Raw genomic sequence first — 19,384 nt, 5'->3', positions numbered from 1 at the left:
CCACCAGAAAGACACTGCGCAAGTTTCAACAACAGTGCCAGTACCCTGATGGGGTGCAAGTCTCCACCTCGGCCAGACATGTGCAGACTTCACTCGGCAGACTTCATTGTCAGCACGCACCCTTCAGGCAGCCCCGTGGTGAGGAGCCACTGAGACCTGCTCACAAGTGTGGAGACTGTGCCCAGCTCACCGTTGGCAGCCTGCAGCGGGACGCCGGGTGCCCTGGGGCAGACATCCATCGTGTTACAGCACATTGGTACTGGCCCTCCAAGGCTGTATCTACACGAGCTGTTATTCCCACAGCATGTGGCACAGCCAGCCCTGACCTCCTCCCTCCCCAGCACTGGCATGGGATGCTCTTCCAAAACGCACTGCTGTCAGGCAGGGGAATGCACCAACTTCAGCTCTTACTTGTGCATCAGCTCACACCAGTTTCACTAAAAGTGCACCTCTTAGACCAAAGTATCAAATGGGATGGCATACGCAGCCCCCATGAGTGCAGACGGTGTGTGCCAGTGCTGGTCCAGCAGGACGCTTTCACCTTCGTTACCATGGCTGCATGGGGGCACACATCTCCACACGAATGCACCCCACTGAGGAGCGGTTGCTCCTGCTACCCAATGGCACTGGCTCAGTGGCAGCCGCTGGGTACTGTGTGCCCACAGCAGCCCACAGGACAGAGCCAGGCTGCTGGGTGGCACAAACAGGGCTCAGCTCCTGGGTCACTGGCTGGGCTGCCACAGGGAGGAGGGGGCACGATGCATGGGGAGGGGGCTGCCCACCTGCCCATCCCATGGACATGGCATGCTACCGGCAAGGAGGGCCTGCGCTCGTTGCAATGGGGCGCTTTACTCCCAGCCCCACAGTATCGTAACAAATCCCTACGGGCAGAGGTGCTCCTTACTCTGCTCGCACTTCCAGATCTGCCATCGCACATTTTTCTTGCATGCGAATAGAGTTGGCGGAGGTTTTGTGAAGACGTGGGTCTGCAGCACTGTTCATTTTTACTGAAAATTTCCAATCATTTATGTGTTTTTTTTCACCTAAGATTTCATATCCATCTTTTTTTGGAAATGCTGATAAATAACTTCGGACATTTATTTCAATCTGGGCCTCTTCATGGGGTGTCATGTCACGGCACTGCCGGGCACAGGAACGCCAGCAGCTCGGCAGCTGGAGACAGCAGGAAGCCTCTTTTTGGGGCTGATCCACAGAGAACCATACATTAAAAATGAACTAATCTCAGAATTTTCCACCAACCCAGATTTTAATAAAAATAATCTCCCCTGGAGATAGCTGTAATATAAAGCTCCAATACTGCTTCTCATACTGTGGCCCATGCTTTCTTTCCAGTAACTGTGAATTATGGCTCAATTATGTTCACTTTGCCCTCTAAGCACAGGCAAGGAAAGAGAGGCAGGGCTGCCCTCATGTCTTCTTTCCAAAAAAAAATTAAGTGCATAGCACAAGCTTGTGCCTGCTCCTGAGCTCCTCACTGCACGCACAAGCAGGACCTCAGGCTCGCGGTGCAGGACATTTTGCAAGCACTTTCCCTCTGAGGATCTGTGAAATCCACCCTATGCTGTCCATGTCAGCTGCAAACAAACTTTCAGCTCCTGGAGTGGATCAATGGTTCAACCTTCGAGCTACAAAAGCTCTGGCAACTACAAGTCTGCAACTGCTTAAGGGACAGAAAGGGTTTGAGGACAGCCGGGCTTGAGGAGAGCAAGCTTTCACAGCCCGCGCACTGGGCAGCTGGGAAAGAAGACACAGAAACAACCCTGCGTCCTACAGCTCGCCTCATGAAGCTGAAAGCACAGGAACAATTATTCCAGAGCACAGGACACAGAAATGCTACAGGAGGAAGCTCCCACAGGGACCCGAGGTCTGTCGTGCAAGCCGTGTCCAGCATGCCCTACCACAAGGCTGGCTCTGGCATCAGACAGGAATGGACAGAAGCATCAGCAAATTATCCAAGGATCCTGGAGGCTCCGGAGTGAACCTGACAAGCAAGAATGAAATGTGGGTCCCATTTATATGTTAAATGCACTTATGAGCATGTCCAGCTGGAAGTCAGGGAAGCAAAAGCATTAACCCATGTTAATGAGAGAAAAATTCTAGCTCAGATGTGTGGTCATCATGGGTGAAACCTCTTTCTTCTCATTTCTCTCTCCATCATTTAAAACCTCTACCATTGCTGTCTGAGACTCTGAGGTCCTCCTCAGAGGACCGTGACTCTTCACCTCAGCTCTTGCACTGATGATGCTCAACACTGCTTTTGGTGCCCACCCTTAAACAGCAAAGGGCACATCCTAAACCTTACCATGAGGTAACTGCTATTGACCCACTTTACAGACAAGCTCTCTGCGAGGCTGAACAGCATCACTGAAAACAGAAATGAGATGTGAACACTCAGCTCCAGAAAAATGTTTCACCCCTGCTCCCTCACTCTCTCCCAGCAAAACACGACAAACGGGGTGTTGCAATGACTTGCAATGCTCGGCACTGATCAACAGCACAGCTATGGGAGCTCCAACCGCCCACCTTCACCCCCTTCCCCTCGGCCCTGCACCCTGCCATACTCACGCCCTCGCGCCAGGACTGCCCGTGCCTCAGCCCAACACACCTGTGATGGCGGTGCTGGGGACCCTCCAGCACCATTCCCACATGGGAGTCCCACTCCATCCAAAGGGAAGGATGCAAACTCGGAACAAATGTACAAGTTGGAGGCATGTGTCTCATTAGTCAGTGTCATGTTCAAATCTTCTCAGAGCAATTCTACAAGGAAGCAAGTAACTGGAGAGCAAGATGGGCTCAGAGCAGTGCCCGCCTGCGCAGCGGGGATGGTGCCAGGGAGCTACCTGAGCTGGTCCCCAGGACCCACAGGCTCGTCCTGAGCTGTCTCAGACACCTGGAGGAAGGGTCCTCAGCTCCCGACTGCTCCAGGACTAGAGGGACCCTGCTGCCAGAGACAGCCTGTCCTTTTTCAGCCCCTAAACTAGAGGAAGGTTTGGGCACCCGTAGCTGCACCCTCAGCTCCAGCGCTGTCACTCCAGGGACCAAGCCCAGCCAGCCCTCGCCATACGCAAATAGCCGCACCAGCCACCCCACTGCCGGTGACAAAATGCAGGAAACCCAGCGTCACACCACACAGAGAGGTCCTCCTGCCCTCCCTGTGAGAGGACCCCGCTGCAGGAGCCAGCCTGTGCGCCACAGCCACGGGCCTTCACAATAATTAGGGGCCAGCAACTAGCTGGCCTCAGAGCCCGAAATACCCTCTCTGCTCTGAAGAAGGAGTCCCCTTTCCCCACCTGGTCTCTATCAGGGCTGTGAAATGCTTGCAGAGCAGGAACTAGGCAGCACTGACTGCCTTGCCCCGTTGATAAGCAGAGGGCTGAATCCGTTATGCTACTGCACACATGCATATTTACGTGGCTTTCTTTAAATCAAGTCTGAACAGTTTTATGCAAATAAATTGCATTTATTCAAAACAACTCATTAAATAATTCACCCACAATATCCCAAAGGATGTTGCACAACACTTGGCAGCTAAACTTCCCAGTCCCCAAAATAATCAACCACAGCCACAGATCCAACGCAGTGACCCGCAGCTCTTCCGCTTCAGGCAAAAGCCTCCCTCCACACACATAATAAAGCAAAGTGGATTGATTTAAGTCAAAGTGATCACCGATTTTAACAATAATAAATTAGCTGGCAGAAAATCTGGATGTAAATAATCGAGTCTGATGTTGTTTTGCATTGGTAGTCCTTAGCTATTTTTCCTAAAGAAAGGCTGAGTTGGATCAATTCATAACCATTACATTAGATTACTTTGCAATTTAATATAGACTTTACAACCAAAAGTGCTTTATCCTAAGTAGATACACTGTAACTGTATGCATCTATTTAAGCAATTATAATATAAAATATAAATTCAATTTTTCAATTTTACCTGAATGTTTTAGAAAAGAGTGAGTAGCATATTTGTTACTTAATAGAGGATGAGTAGTTTTTGACTTGTGATTTAAGTCAAAGTGGACTAAGATAAAAATTGGCATTAAAATACGTTCATTTCGCATGTTAAAATATTTCTCAGTAGTAACAAATTAAATACAACTGCTCTTAACTACCTGTACTGGTTTCATAGGAAATGTGTAAGCAACCAAAGTATCTCTTGCACCTACAAGCAACAGACATAAAAAGGGACTTTTGTCGATAGTTACTTAAATTAACTGTTTCTTCACGGCCATCAAGATCTTAGAGCTGGTGGGTCTCGCCCTCCTGAAATTGCCTTTTATGGCTGGAGTGGAAGAGGAAAGCAAGTTCTTTGCAGCTTTCTCAGCCTCCACCTGGCTCCTCACTTCTGGATCCGCTCACCTGTGAGATGAACTGGCTGAAATGAAGGAAAAAATTTGGACTGATTCAGGGTTAAAAGTTGGGTTAGTATCTGAACTAGTTTCACACACCCAACCAAGGGATTCTTTGAGATCACTCGTTTGATTTGCACTGCCTGACTGCCCTGTGGGTCGCAGCCCCCCGAGCCAGCACCACGGGGCTGCTGCGCGAGTCCCTCCAGCCAGCTGTGCCTGCTCAGAACCCTCCGGCTGAAGCCACTGGGGGGAAGATGAATTACTTCTAACACAGCCGGTCCCCACGGTCCGGGGCAAGCCACGCCTGACAGACGCACTGCCAGACGGCAGGAACTGGCAGCATTGCATGGGCAAGGGCAGGGAGGGTCAGAACACCCCAGTCCCTTGCTGCCCTGGCCCCTCGAGGCTGCGGTGCAGCCTTCGGTCCTCGCGCAGGACTTTGGGGCTGCCAGCCCTGGATCCACTGCCCAGATGCCCTGTGGCGAGGAGCCCTGTGTGCCTGGCAGGCCTGGCAAGCTGTGCCAGTACCAGCTCTCAGCACGTGGCCCAGAGTTTGTGCCAGTCTTTGGTGGTCCCCAGGTGATGGGCAGCGCCAGAGCCAGCAGAAAGCCCAGGGCTGCAGAGCCCGCCGGTACGGCCCACGGCACACCTGAACACTGGACCAGCACTCTGCATCTTGTGACCAGATGCAGTGCCCCGAGCCCAGCCCTCGCTGGGGGTCCTCCGAGTGCCTTGTGCCACATCCCACTTGCACAGGCTGTGCAGCTCTCCTGTGGCCGGGCACAACCATCCCACGGGCTCTGACACCTCAGGCAAAGGAGGGGTGGTGTCCTGGTTTCGGCTGGGATAGAGTTAATTTTCTTCCTAGTAGCTGGCATAGTGCTGGGTTTTGGATTTAGGATGAGAATAATGTTGAGAACACACTGATGGTTTAGTTGTTGCTCAGTACTGCTTATGCCAGTCAAGGGCTTTTTAGCTTCCCATGCTCTGCCAGGTGCACAAGAAGCTGGGAGGGGGCACAGCCAGAATAGCTGATCCAAACTGACCAAAGGGCTATTCCATACCATATGGTGTCATGCTCAGTATATAGACTGGGGGGGTTGGCCAGGGAGCCGTGATCGCTGCTCGGGAACTGTCTGGGTATCGGTCAGCGGGTGGTGAGCAATTGCATTGTGCATCACTTGCTTTGTATATTATCACTATTATTATTATATTGTTATTATTACTATTACTACTGCTGGTTTACTTTATTTTATTTCAATTATTAAACTGTTCTTATCTCAACGCAGGAGTGTTTCTCACTCTTACTCCTCCGATTCTCTCCCCCATCCCATGGGGGCAGGGGCAGTGAGCGAGCGGCTGCGTGGTGCTGAGCTGCTGGCTGGGGCTGAACCACGACAAGTGGCCACAGGGCCCCACGCTCTGCCCCGCTCCCCATGCAGGCTTCAGGGGTAAACTCCAGCAACCCTGGCCAACGGGTTTAGCATTAACTGTTAAACTGCAGCCTAACCCACAGCACCTTTGCTGAGGAATGTGACCCATGCTAATGACTGGTGTGCAAACACTGGCCGCCACCTCTCTGCTCCTCACCTCCCTTCGTGCAAGGAGCAAAGTGACACGCTGCTGCGGACAAGCTCCCCAGGGAGCGGGTGGGCTCCCTGGCTTGCACCAGCTCTACATCTGGACGCTGTGCTGGCCGCGTGCTACGCTGCAGGCAACCCCAACCTACTCAGCTTGGTGTAAGGGACGCTGGATAAAATGTAATGGTTTGTTATACTGAGGATCTCGGCCCACTCTTCTATGGATCCTACCGTCTGGATGCTGATAGAGTGCTCAAACATTTGTGTTTGGAAAACAGACACAAAGAAAGCTACAAAGGGACTTTATGTCATGCTTGGTGCTGCATTCAACAGCATACAGTAATGAAGCATGGGCTGCACAGTGAATAAGAAAGATAAAAAAAAAAGCAGAACAGCTGCCTCATTCATTGAGCACTATTAATCTGATCTGAAAGAGGCCGGGTTTCTATGGAAAAACAATGTGCAGCTTGTAATCAAAAAGCATCTCAAAGCATGTGCATAAGTGGTTTGATTTTCCCCTAAAAGGGGTGAAAAATCCAATACAACTATTGACAGCAGGAGATTTTTACAGCAGCAGAAAGCAGATGCTTTGGCCAAGGATCAAAGTTTTCAGCACAGGTTTAGGCCATTTTGGAGGTCAATTCCTGACCTCCAGCTCTTCCCTTTGCAGCCATAAAGTTCTGCTGATTTTCTTCTTTTTTTTTTTTTCACTGCCCACATAGCTGAGACAAAACAGAGCCTGGAAAAGGGGTTTTTAGGATCTACGTGGTACTGGGAAACCGGTGAGAGGCGAAGCCTGGGACAGAGGAGAGGAGAGGAGACTCTGCGCCCAGGAACGGAGGGCAGGTGCCATCCACGCTCCTGCCCCTCGGGCAGCCGCCACGCCAGCAGGGCTGCAGCGCGAGCCCCGCTCCCCTCGCCCCTCTCTTTTCTGTCGGGCTCCCTTCCCTCTCTGGGCACAGAAAACAGCCGGCTGCACAGGCTGGCTCCCACCTCTTCCTCCTCCTGAAGGAAGCCACAGCGATTGCCGTTCCCACATGGTCTCGGGACACAGGGCGATGTCCTCCTCAGCCCTTGGGGAAAGGTCTCTGTGGTAAAGCAAGGCTTTTCATTCCTCCAGTTAAAAATTACCTCAGAGAAAATAAAATGCAAGAACATGATTCTGAGCTTTTTATTCCTGATTTGTGATAGCAGATAAGGACCTAAGTAGAGCATGGTGTGGGTGGGTGTATATTTAAATCGCGGGCTCCATCCACGCCACCAGGAGCTCACAACACATCCCTTGTGTCACTCGGTGTAAACACCTGGAATAACGCTAGACATCACCAGATCCGCCCCACAGCCCCAGGGCAACACGAGTGCCAACGCTGGCTCCGCGTGGGGCAGGAGTCACCATTTCTGCCAGCAGCGACGTCTGTGCACGGCATTTGACACCAGATCCAGCTGAAGGCAATCCAGAAGAGGAGAACGGCCTGCGCTCCCCATGAAGGAGGCAGTTCACAGACACGTCAGGCTTCTGCCGCTGCTGCTGCATGGGGCCCGTCTCCTCCCTGGGCTCTGCCAGTGCACACTGACCCGCTGCAGGAAGCTGCTGCAGGTTACAGCTAACAGGGAAAAATGTTACTTTAACCTACAGCAGCACCTCGGTCTGGCTTTCACATGATTTAAAAGGGAAAAGAAAAAGAGTTGCCAGCACACAATGGAGAAGAAAAGCCCTTGGAAATCTCCGTGAGGAAGTCTCATCAGCTGTACGTCGCCGTTCCTCCAGATCTTTCAGAGCTATTTCAATAAGCTCCAGCTCTCTGATAGTTAGCAGCTTCCTAAGTACCACTAGTCTGCAAGAGGCTCTTATCTCTCTACATATACATTTTTTATGCGATGCACTGAGCCATGATTCCTTGGAACAAGTTTTCCCTGCTTCCAGAGAAAAAGTAAATAGAAAATCTGCACCTTGCTGCTCTGTAATTACAACTGTGGTGGCAACTGTCCATGTGGAGGGTGGCCGGTGCTGCCCACTGGCTACTGCAGAAAGCGTTTTCCCATGGGATATATCCCAGGTTTGGTCAGACCCTTTGCAGGATTTCAGTGCCAGCACACACTGCAGACAGAGGCACTTTTACGCTCTCCTACAGAATCACAGAATCATAGAATCACAGAATCGTTTAGGTTGGAAAAGACCTTTAAGATCATCCAGTCCAACCATTAACCTACACTACCAAATCCACACTAAACCAATCAAGGGTAGACTAGACTAAACCATGTCCCAGAGTGCCACATCTGCCCGTTTTTTGAACATTTCCAGGGATGGGGACTCCCCCACCTCTCTGGGCAGCCTGGTCCAATGCCTGACCACCCTTTCCGTGAAGAAATTTCTCCCAATATCCAACCTAAACCTCCCCTGGTGCAGCTTGAGCCCATTCCCTCTCGTCCCATCGCTGTTCCTTGGGAGAAGAGCCCGACCCCGCTCCCTGCCCCCTCCTGCCAGGAGCTGCAGAGCGATCAGGTCTCCCCTCAGCCTCCTCTTCTCCAGGCTGAACACCCCCAGCTCCCTCAGCCGCTCCCCACCAGCCCTGTGCTCCAGACCCTTCCCCAGCTCCGTTGCCCTTCCCTGGACACGCTCCAGCACCCCAATGTCCTTCTTGTGCTGAGGGGCCCAAAACTGAACACAGTATTCCAGGTGCGGCCTCACCAGCGCCAAGTACTTCTTGGCCACCTGGGCACACTGCTGGCTCATGTTCATGCTGACTTCTAGGGTTATTTCTGTATTGGTACCTTTTCCCACCACCAGGCCCCAAAAAGGTTGCAACTCACTTCCAAAGCACTCCCACCGCAAGACTTTGGGAATCAGTTTTCAAATGTGTTTTAATGATACAGACCCACAATTCATAACTATTTCAGAGAAACAAACCTTAGCTCAGGCATGTTTGTGTCTCCTTAAGAAACAGACTATAATCTCATAAATCTTGTGGGTGTTTTGGATAATTTTATCCTGGGTCTCCACCACCCCCTCCTACAGAGCAATGCACAGCCAAAAGCTGAGCTGAAATGGCTCTTCCTGGAGGATAAGCAGCTGCAGGCCAAATGCAGGAGCAGGCCAGAGAGATAGAGAAGCCCCACCAGCGTTGGGAAGGATCCTCAGGGCCTTGCACATCAGCCCAGGCTCACACTCCCTCCCTGTGCAAGAGCCAGCACCAGTGTGTACCAGCAGCTCACGCACACCAGGGTTAAAGGAGGAGGGGAGGTTCACAGGTTATCAAACTCCAAATAAATTGCTATCTTAGGAGTCTCTACAGAGCCCAGGCTGTCAAAACAAATCAATTCCCTGCCCTACAGCCATGGTACAGAATGGGTCCGTAGAGCGAAACAGTGGCACAGCACTGACAACATGCACGTGGAGCTCCGCACCAGACGCTGCTGCTGCCAGCGACAAGCCCAGCTCCCACGCTGCTGCTTCCCTGGCACAGCTGAGCGGGGAGTGGGATGGTGGCCGGAGGCTTGCACTGGGACCGGTGAAACGCTCGGGCTCCCCACGCCGCCGGCACGCCAGACCCTGGGCTGCAGCCCCACTCTCCCGCAGGGCTCTGCTCAGCCCTGTTTGGTCACAGCACACTGCTCACCCCTGCCCATGCACTCTGTTTTGCACAGCCCATCGAGCAGGGTGACTCCCCGGTTTCAGCGCTGCCATGCACTGACACACATGAGGGCAGCTGGGAGCGTCCAGGGTTTCCCAGCAACTGTTAGATCCTGCGGGAGATGATCCCTGGAGCCAGAGAGGAGAGTGGCACTTGCCAGACACGCTGTCTGCAAGCAGTTGCTGAACACGGAGCACGCTGGCTCTGCCCCCTCGTGAGCCTGGCACCATGCAGTCCTTAATTACACCATCACACGCCACTGCTCAAAGACTACTCTGCCGACCAGACAATTTTTCCTCCTCCTTTGATACAACAGCAGCCTCTCATATTTTTCTGTGCAGCAGCAGCAGCTGATGGTGAGGAGGGATTCTGTGCAACTGAGTGGTCCCCTGTGTTGACTCCTATCAACATATAGTGTATATAGGGCAGATCTACCCAAATTCTGCATGTTAACTACATCAGCCCTGGTGCCAGGGGGTCCTGCAGGGACCTAGCTGGGGCTAAACCACGACAACACCCCAGAGCACAGTGCTGCTCCAGGCCTCTGCCACTACAGCCCCAGGAAGCCTTTCCTGTTCTGCCAACACCTGAAGCCACCCTGGGAGCGACATGGATTTGGGACGGCAATTTATATAAAGTATACATGCCAGCAGATTTTCACTATGATTTTTACTATTGGATTTTTAACCCACAACAAATGTTAAGAATAGTTTCATTCATCCTTTTCGTATCAATTGCTTCCATGAGCTCAGCATTTCTGTCTGCTGAGGTGTCCACAGTCAGCACCATGTTACTTAGCACGTGGCATCTGCACAGCCGTGCGGAATAAAACTCTCCGTAGCTGCAGGAAAGCAGCCAGTGTGAGGGACTGCACCTTGTCCAGGAAGCCAGAGTGGGCTGTGGGCAGGTTGGCTGCCATGCGGGCCAGCGCGGTGCTGCAGTGGCCCTCCCAGCTGCTTCACAAGGCTGCCAAACGTCTGCAGCTGCCAAGCCAGTGCAGACAAACTGACTGCACCTCTTCACATACTTCTCATAGTTAAAGTCCGTCCTGTGTCATGGGCAATCACAGGGGACAGAGCACACAGCAGCAGAGCAAGAAGCTTTAGCACTTCCCGGCTCAGAAGAGATGAGTCCACTGGCATTTCCTACATCCCCCGTCTTTCCTCTGCTTTTCTTTTAGGGAGAGGAAACAGTGCAGCAGGTAGCACGTTTTACAGAAAAGGCCTTTTATTTACAGACACAACAGCCCTCCTTTGCAAAGACCCTGGTCAGAATCAGTGTCCCCTGTCGCATGGCCCCTCTGCAGCACCCAGAGCCACGTCAGCAAAGGTGCCACAGCCCCCTCCCCATGCGCCCTGCGCTGACTGCACCACACCTCCCCTCTGGCTGCAGGCGAAGCTGCGCGCAGTCCCCGTGCCTCCATCGTTGGTGGGCAGCTCGCTCTCGGACACCGCATCACTGCCTCACCGGGCTGCAGAGATGCAGCATTGGTACTGCTTGCAGGATGGACTGCAGCCGTGCTCATGGGCTTGTGGCACAGTGAATTTAAATCAAATCCCAAATGAATGGCACGCCATGCTGTCTCTTAGCAGCCTGCCTTCCCACCATCAGTCCTGGCTAAGCAGAAGTTCAGGAAAACTTTACCTATCTCTCTTTATAATAGGAAAATTTATTTCTTCATTTCCCTTGGGTTAACAGAAAAATCAATGCTTTGTGCACTGGTTTTCAGGCTCTTCTTTCATTTGCATTAAGGAGATAACAAGCCGGAAAATATTAACCTGAAGTATCAGGTGACTGAGAAGAGGGATGAGGGCAGAGCCTTTTCTGCAGCCACAGAGGGAAATGAGCAACTCCATCCTGCAGCAAAGGGGTTTCAGCAGTTTCAGCGGAGACCTCAAACAGCCTCTCACAAATGGACCTGGGTGGTCCCACACCTCCAAGGCCCTTGGTCATGAGACATTTCCTTGTCGGTCCGACACATCACCAAAGCCCTGCATCAGGGAGGAGTTCTTCTGCGGGACAGATGCCAGCAAAGGAAAGACACGTCAGGCCCCGCTGCCTGGACACCACAGGACATCCTTTCAAAGGATGCAGATCCTTCAGCATCACCCAGGCTTTCCTGGCTGCGACACAGCTAATGGGCCGCACTTCAGCATGATCCCCTTTGCAGATGAGACCAAATTCTCCCCAGGGCTGCAAATCCACATTACCGACAGTGATCCTGCCAGCTTGGGAACTGATGATCTGGCCTGAAACCACCAAGGCTGTCACCACAGGGCTGCACCCAAACAGACACCATGAGAGATGGTGGCTCCCTCTCGGCACAGCCCGCGCTGCCAGTGCTGAGGAGCAGAGCCTGTGTTCCCTGCACCACCAAGCAGCTGTGCTCAGATGCCTCCCATAGACACACGGTCCCTCCAGCCGGCATCCTCGCATGCTCAGCTTCCCTGCACAGCCCAGACACTCCCAAATGGCACTGCCACAAGAAACCCGTCCACGGCTCCATGCCTCTCCAACACAAACAGCTTTCTGTTTCTCATCCCAAATTAGCATCTGCCCCTCAAAGGGTCTCTTTGCTCTCAGTATCACTCTTCCCCTCCACTACAGAATGAATTGTCCTTCCTCCTCCTGTCAGGTCACCAACATGATCTGCCCCGACTTCACTCTACCTCGGGGCTCCCAGCAGACCGGCCACCCCCCTTGTACCCACCATCCCCCAAAAATCTTCTTACAGGAGCACAGAGCCCACAGTCTGGGTGGGAGGAGCAGGAGCCAGGGTGCCATCATGGTGGACCCCACGGCAGGCTGGGCAGGCCCAGGCACCTCCCGAAGAGCTCAGTCCCCAAACACACGGGCCACTGCTACTTAGAGTCCTTCAGAAACTGCTAGTGAGAAGGGAGGGGAGGAGAGGAGACAAGGACCCAAAACTGAAGCAACAAGACGTACCCATCTTGTGGCACCTTCCTTTCCCCAAGCACTTGCGTTGAGTGCCTCAGCTGCCGCACAGAGAGCTCACAGAAGCCAACAGGGGACAGCACATTTTGGGCACCATGAAAAATATCCAGCTGAGTAGTGGAGTCGCCTGCCAGGGGCCATGCAGGACAGAGGACCCTTCAGGCTGTAGGGCACTGTGTGGCTCCTGACCACGGTCCCAGGCACTCCCCAGCACAGGAGCAGCGTGTGCCAGCATGTGCCAAGCACTGCTCGTCTCCCATAGCCCCAGCCTCTGCCCCTGCCCAGGACAGTCCGTGGCCCCCATTGCCTGCAAGGCCGTCCCATGCCCATAGGCTTTGGGAACCGTGCAACTCCCAGGGGCAACTCTGCCTGTCAGAAACGAGGGCCATTTGCAAGCTCTGTCGGTCAGTATCTGAGGGGTTTACAGCCTGTTTATGTCCCCAGCAGAGCTCTTCACCTACACAGCAGGGAATGCCACCAGCTACTTCTGCACTGCAAGAAAGGGAGTCTCCTTTTGGTAATTAAGCACACCCCTCCCTGGTTTCTGCACTGCAGAATGGCCCATACTTCTGTCCCATCTCCACCCGCCTCTCTGCATGTGATGTGTCTGTCCTCCTGTGCTCCAGGTTCCATTTCGCAAGCTGTTTGTATGGGTGTAGGGCAGCTTAGCCTCTCTTCCCTGAGCTCAGAGTCGGTGCAGGTTGCTCAGACTATTTAACCTGAAAGTGCTGGCCCATCATTAGGATGTAAACAGTGATGTGCCTGAAGAGGCTGCCTTTTCAGAGACAAGGTCACAGCCTCAGGTGGAGATTTGCTCCTAACAATGGAAACCACTAACAGAGAATTCAAAGGCTTTCAGTTGAACAAAGACAGTGATGGAGAGTTGCAAAGGAACCTAAAAGAGGCTTGGAGACAACTCCAAGAGGGCTGGGAAACTTGACTTGAAAAGTCAGCTGCTTCACAGTCTAAAGAACCACCTGAAGGCTCCAACCGTGACAGAAGACATGAACTTGAATAAACTGAACTTTGCCCAGCTGAAGTCCTGATCTCTGAAACTCTGGCAACTAATGGAGTCTGACTTGTTACTGAAAAGCTACCTGTCCACCCTGTTTCTGAAGATCCCGAAAGAGGCAATCCTCATCTTCAAGCAGAGCTTGCTATAGCAATGCTCATGGCACATCAGCCATGCACTGCAGCTGCCAAGCCAGACCCAGAGGCACCCGTGGGAGGAGGGCAGGGGGTCACTTCAGGCTGCACAAGGGCTGGAATTCAGTGAGCAAAACCCCTTTGGCACGCCAACCCCTTGCCCGCACCACATAGTCCTGCGGAGGCCAGCAATCCCTGTTGGGGTCCCAGCCCTTCTCCTTATGTTTGTGCTCTTCCTAGAGGAAGCAGGGAAGAAAGCCTCTTCTCTTGGATGATCCCTGATTCCTGTGCCCCATCACTCAGAGCAGCTCAACCTCTGGATGGGTCCAGGAAGGAGATGCAGAGCCAGGTCAGAGGAGGTGAGGAATGGTCCCATCACAAGGCAGGCATTTGACTACCTCTCTTGCAGGTGCCATCAGGGTCCTGTGCCTTATCCCTGCCTACCAGACATCCTTCCCTTTCCCCAGCCCACCTGAGTCCCAGTGTGCACCTGCAGGCTGTGAGATCCCTCCCGGGGTGTAGACACTAACCCTGGCCGGGAGCGAGAACCCCACACAGACCCACAGAGCAGCAAAAGTGTCAGCCTTCCTGCCAGCTGCCCTCCAGGGAGGGCCACTACCGCAGCAAAGCCAGACAAGCAGAGCAGCAAAAGCAGGTGAAGGACGCACCTGGGAAGATGCCTGTGCCTCAGGGTCTTCCCTGCCCTCCAGACGCAGACAGGCTCAGGTGAACAACAGCTCAACAGCAGCTCCTCTGAAGTGCAAAGGCCTATCCCAGCCCAGGGAAAAGCGTCTGAGCAGCAAGAGACCATGCCAGGAGAGGTGTCCCCACCTGGCCTGAGAGACAGTGTGCCACAGCCCTGCTGAGCCACAGCAGCCCTGGGAAGGAGAGCTGGGCTCCGGTCGGACACATGCCAGCGCAACGCCAACTAACTGCAGGGAGGAGCAGGACCCGTACAGGTCAGGAGCCGGAGCAGGGAAGAGGTCTAGGATCCTCGCTGCTCTCCAGCTGGCTGAGACCAAGGACCCTGCGCCCTGTAAGAGGGGAGGAGGAGGCAGGGAACACACACAGCTCTAGAGCATCTGTCCTATGAGCTTCTCCAAAACACAGCAAACATCCTCCAACACATCCCAGAGTGCCTCAAGGAGGAGACGGGGGTGCGGTGGCAAGCCCAGCAGTGGCAGATGGGACAGGCTCAATTGCACTTTTCCCCCTTGTCCCCTTTCACACTGGTCAGGCCCCCATCTACTTGGATATCACCTTGCAGGCAGGGACCAAGCCTGTGTGCTCAAGGAGCGAAGAATGAGCACTGTGAGTGCCTGGACCAGAGAGCTAATGCATGGGGATGGCACACAGGAGCCTAGGGAAGTTCAGGGCCGGTCACAGGACACTATACAGCTCTTAGGGATGCATACTGTTAAGCCAGCTGGGTTTTCCTGCCTCCCTTTAAGTGAAGGTGCCTCAGCTAGCACAGAAGAGGAGTTTGCAAAACAGGCAGTTTCTATTTGGGAAGTCAGCCCCCACCTGAGCTGTAAATGCAACAGCCTTCTGCAGGCACTGCCTTGGTTTGAAAGAAAGGGATGCCCCCACACCAGCCTGAGCACGGCTGCAGGCTGGTGACAGCACGGGAGTGCTGTGCAGGGCACAGCCCGGGGTGTCTGGCTCCCCTCGCCCAGCCCGCAGGGCAGCAGAGGGTCTGACAGAGCAGCCATGCACCGTCCTGCCTCCCACGGCTGCTCTGCAGGGAGCCTGCACCCAAATCTGCTTTCATCCTGCCCCTCTCTGCCCGGGGGAGCAGATACCATAGCACAGCCTCCGACTCCCATCAGCGTCCCACGAAATCCAGAGCACGCTGCCCCGTGGGACGGGCAGCAGGGACAGGGCTGGTCGGGCAGCCCTGCCCCTCCGCAAGCACCGTGCACAACGTGTGAGCTCCCGCTACTCCCACTGCAAAGCCAGAGCCCTGAGCTGCGACTGCAGTGAATTCCTCTGCGCATCAACCAGGCTGGCGGTGCGCAGGCTGCCCTTGCCAGGATGCGAGTGCTGTGCTGCTCTTACATGCACCCGGCAGCGTTGCCCCACGTCCCAGCGCTCCCCACGGCATGCCTGCCCGCACCCGAAGCTCTGCCTGCTCGGCCGTTCGAGGGGAGCAACGCACCCCGCCCCAGGCAGCCCACAGGTCTCCCCAGGGGCTCCCACCCCCAGCCCACGGTGGCTGCACCAGAAACATTTCCACTCTTCAGCTCTCTGATATGCATCTGCCCCTTGGGGAAGGGAGATATGGGAGGGAAATTCCTACTTTATACGTGCAAAGATGCTCTGCTTTGCACGAAGTGCCCCATTCCCTCCACTGCCTCGGGGGATCTTTCAGTCTGGCAAGGCTGAGCTGCTTCACTCTGACTCTGGGACTATCCCCTGGTTGCAGCGGAGGATTTGTAAGGAGGAGGGGGGTGGGGGGTTACAACCCACCGTCACACTGACTCCAGCATCGCTGCTTCCTCCAATGCCCACGCAGACTCCCAAAACAAACTGAGACAGGGAAGGGAGGCACAGAGCCGTGCCCAAGGAAGAGCAAAGCAGAGAGGTGGATACCACGGCAATGTGCAGAGCAAGGGCCCTCACTGACAGCCCTTGGACCCTGCCCCATGCTGCATCACACAACACGATCTCGGGTGAGGGCTGGAGCAGGATGAGACCCGGGTCTGTGCATCAGCTTAGGGATGGGTGTGCACAGGGATGATGGAGGAGGAGCTGATGTGCTGGGACTAATACAGCAGTGAAGGGAAAGAGCAGATACCGTGTCCCTGAGAGGCTTGCTCACAACCCCAGCAGGGGCTGGTGTGGGAGCGAGCAGGTGCAAAGCCTTTCCTGCAGCACAAGGTCAGTCCTCAGTAGAGCAGAGCGTCTGTCCGATTCTTCGACAGCAAAGGCAGCGCTGCCTTGCCTGCCTCTGCTGCTCCCCAGCGCTTGGCAGCTGAGCCTGCAGAGCTGTGCCTGCAAGCATGCCAGCACCTCAGCCCCAAGTGCCTGGCCCTCAGCCCCAGCACCAGCGTCCTTTAGAAAGCTCTCTGGCCCCAGCCACTACCCCTCCGTCACTGAGCAGGACTCCCATGCCAGTCTCCAAAAGAGAACTCTTTCCCCACTGGAGTGCTCTCACTTCCTTTAGTCCCCTCCAGCCCCAGCAATGCTCTGCTCGCCCCAAGTCTCTGTCTCCTCATCTTCCCCCACCTCTCATCCCCAAGGGGCACCCCGTCTCCTGCCTGCAACGCCTCATCCTGGAGCACAGGCTCCCTGTGCCTTACAGCCCACCCATCCCCAGGCACGCCACTGCTCCCAGCACTCCACCTCTAATGAGCACTCTTTGTTAGGGCCACAGTTATCGCAAGCCTTCAGTAAACTTTCTCCCTGCACTGACTAAGGCTCAGTTTTCCAACCACCTGGCACCAATACCCCAGGTGACCCGCAGCACTGCCCTGGTCTGTTGAAGCCACCCCACATCCTCCGTGGTTCATTGCACCCTGCCAGACACCCGCTGTGCCCAAGGCAAAACCACCCGCCATGCCACCCTCTGCCCCTCCGTGCCACACACGCTGCCCCACGTCACAGCCACCCCGGCTGACACACCAGGATGCCTGTGCCCTCCTGTGTCACACCTTGGCTCCCAGCAGGTCACACCTGCGCGTCCTGTCTGCAACACCGGCATCGTGGCCCGGCGCACCACACCCTGCTGTACCGCCGTCCGGCCCAGTGGTGCACGCAGCATGCACCGCAACCTACTGTGCTGTACCCCTGCATGACACCTGGAACCCCCTGCGGTCACATCGGCATTCGTGCACAGTCCGCGCACACCCACAGCCGCTCGGCGCAGCCCCGCTTCCCGCACACCCTGCCCGCTCTTGCCTGCCCACACCGCCAGCAAGGGCGGCCGCCAGTTCCCAGCGCTGCGCTGCGGCTCCGTGCTCCGGCAGCCCGGCACAGCCGGTGCTGGTGCCGGAGCCGATCCCGGTGCTGGAGCCGGTGCTGGAGCAGTACTGGTACCGGTACCATGCCGGTGCTGGAGCCTCCTGAGCTGCGCCCGCTCCCCACGCCCAGCCCCGCTGTGCGCCGTGCTCGGGGCAGGCGGCGGAGCGCAGCCCGGTCCCGGGCCGGTGCGGGCCCCCGGCGGGGGGGAGCGGCCCCCGACTGCGGCCGCACGGGGGCCCCGGAGCGCCCCGGAAAGGCAGCGCTGCAGCCGGGGCTGCCCGGCCCGCTCCCCCGCGTCCCCGCCGGGCTCTGCGGCGAAAGAGGGAGCGGGGCTCCGGGGAGCGGGGCGATGGGGAGCGGGGCTCCGGGAGCTGGACACCGGGGAGCGGGGCACCGGGGAGCGGGGCCATGGGGAGCGGGGCACCGGGGAGCGGGGCTCGGGGAGCGGGGCTCCGGGAGCTGGACACCGGGGAGCGGGGTTCTGGGGAGCGGGGCTCCGCGAGCCGGACACCGGGGAGCGGGGCACTGGGGAGCGGGGCACCGGGGAGCGGGGCACCGGCTGCCCCCCCCGCCCGCGGCGGTGCGAAGTTTGCCGGGTGGTGCCGGGACGGCCGCTGTCGGGGAGCGGGGCCGGGCCCGGGGCCGGTCGGGGTGCGGGTCGGGCCCAGGGCCGGGGGTCGGGGCGGGCACTCACCGTCTGCTGGAGGTCGGGGATGCCGATGCGGACGACGATGGCGCCGGGCGCGGGCTCCTCCATGCGCGCCGGGGCCGCCAGCTTGGGGGAGCGGGGCCCGCCGGGGCCCCGGGCCGGGTCGAGCCGCGTCTCCTCCCGCAGGCCGGCGCCCGGCTCCCCGGCGGCGGCGGCGCGGGGCTGTCGCTCCGGCGGCGGCGGCGGCTCTGGCGGCGGCGACTCCGGGCTCTCATGTTTGCTGCCGGCGGGGCTCAGAGGCATGCTCCGTGCGGCGCGGCGGGGCGGCCGGCACCGGCACCGGGGGCCGCGCTCACAGCCCGCCCGGGGGCCCTGCGGGGTGAGGAGAGGCGGTGAGTGCGGCCGCCGCGACCCGCGGGGGCACCCCGGCTGGGACCCCCCGGGGGGACCCCGGCAGGGACCATCCCCCGGCAGGGGCCCGGCAGAGGACCCCCCCACTTCACATGTGCACCCCTGCAGGGACCCCGCGGGGGGACCCCGTCAAGGACCATCCACGGGCAGGGACCCAACGGAGTGCCCAACCTGCACTCAGGGACCTGGTGGGGACCCCTGGCAGGGGCCCAGTGGAGGACCCCCACACTCCACCCAGGCCACCTCTCGTACAGGACCCCTGACTGCCCCATACAGAGACCCCCACCTCGGGGCTGTCACCCAGGAACCCCCACCCAACCGTGCAGGAATCTTGCAGAGGGACCCCACAGGGTTCCCTATGCCACGGACCCTGTGGGGACACCCCCCCACTCCCAGGTATCCTCGTGTTGAGGGTCTTGCAGCGGACCACTGCCACCCTACATGGGAATCCCTGTGTCAGGGACCTCACTGAGAAGCCCCACACCATGCAGGGATCCCCACAAGTGCCCCCCCACACCCTCTGCAAGGGCCAACTGCCACTGCATGCCCTTCCCAGCCCCCACAGTGGGCACAGCCCCCCTTGCAGTGACTCCCACCAGCCACCCAGAAGGGACCCTTCCTCATCCTGGCAGCAAAGCATTGGACCTGCCCCAGGTTTACCCCATCCCAGGCGCATGG

The 19,384-nt window shown here is 56.5% G+C and overlaps 1 protein-coding gene across 1 annotated transcript in view; it reads right to left on the bottom strand.

Moving 5' to 3' along the window:
- Window positions 1-18,598, bottom strand: part of SHANK3 (SH3 and multiple ankyrin repeat domains 3) — a 356,977-nt gene extending 338,379 nt beyond the window's left edge. Inside the window, 1 exon segment of the mRNA XM_075708911.1 lies at window positions 18,341-18,598. Within this exon segment, the coding sequence (XP_075565026.1) occupies window positions 18,341-18,598 (258 nt within the window).
- Window positions 18,599-19,384: the final 786 nt, after the last annotated feature.

The sequence above is a fragment of the Pelecanus crispus genome, chromosome 1 (genome assembly GCF_030463565.1).
Source record: "Pelecanus crispus isolate bPelCri1 chromosome 1, bPelCri1.pri, whole genome shotgun sequence".
In the NCBI taxonomy this organism is placed as follows: domain Eukaryota; kingdom Metazoa; phylum Chordata; class Aves; order Pelecaniformes; family Pelecanidae; genus Pelecanus; species Pelecanus crispus.
This window is presented reverse-complemented; position numbering and strand designations above follow the sequence as displayed.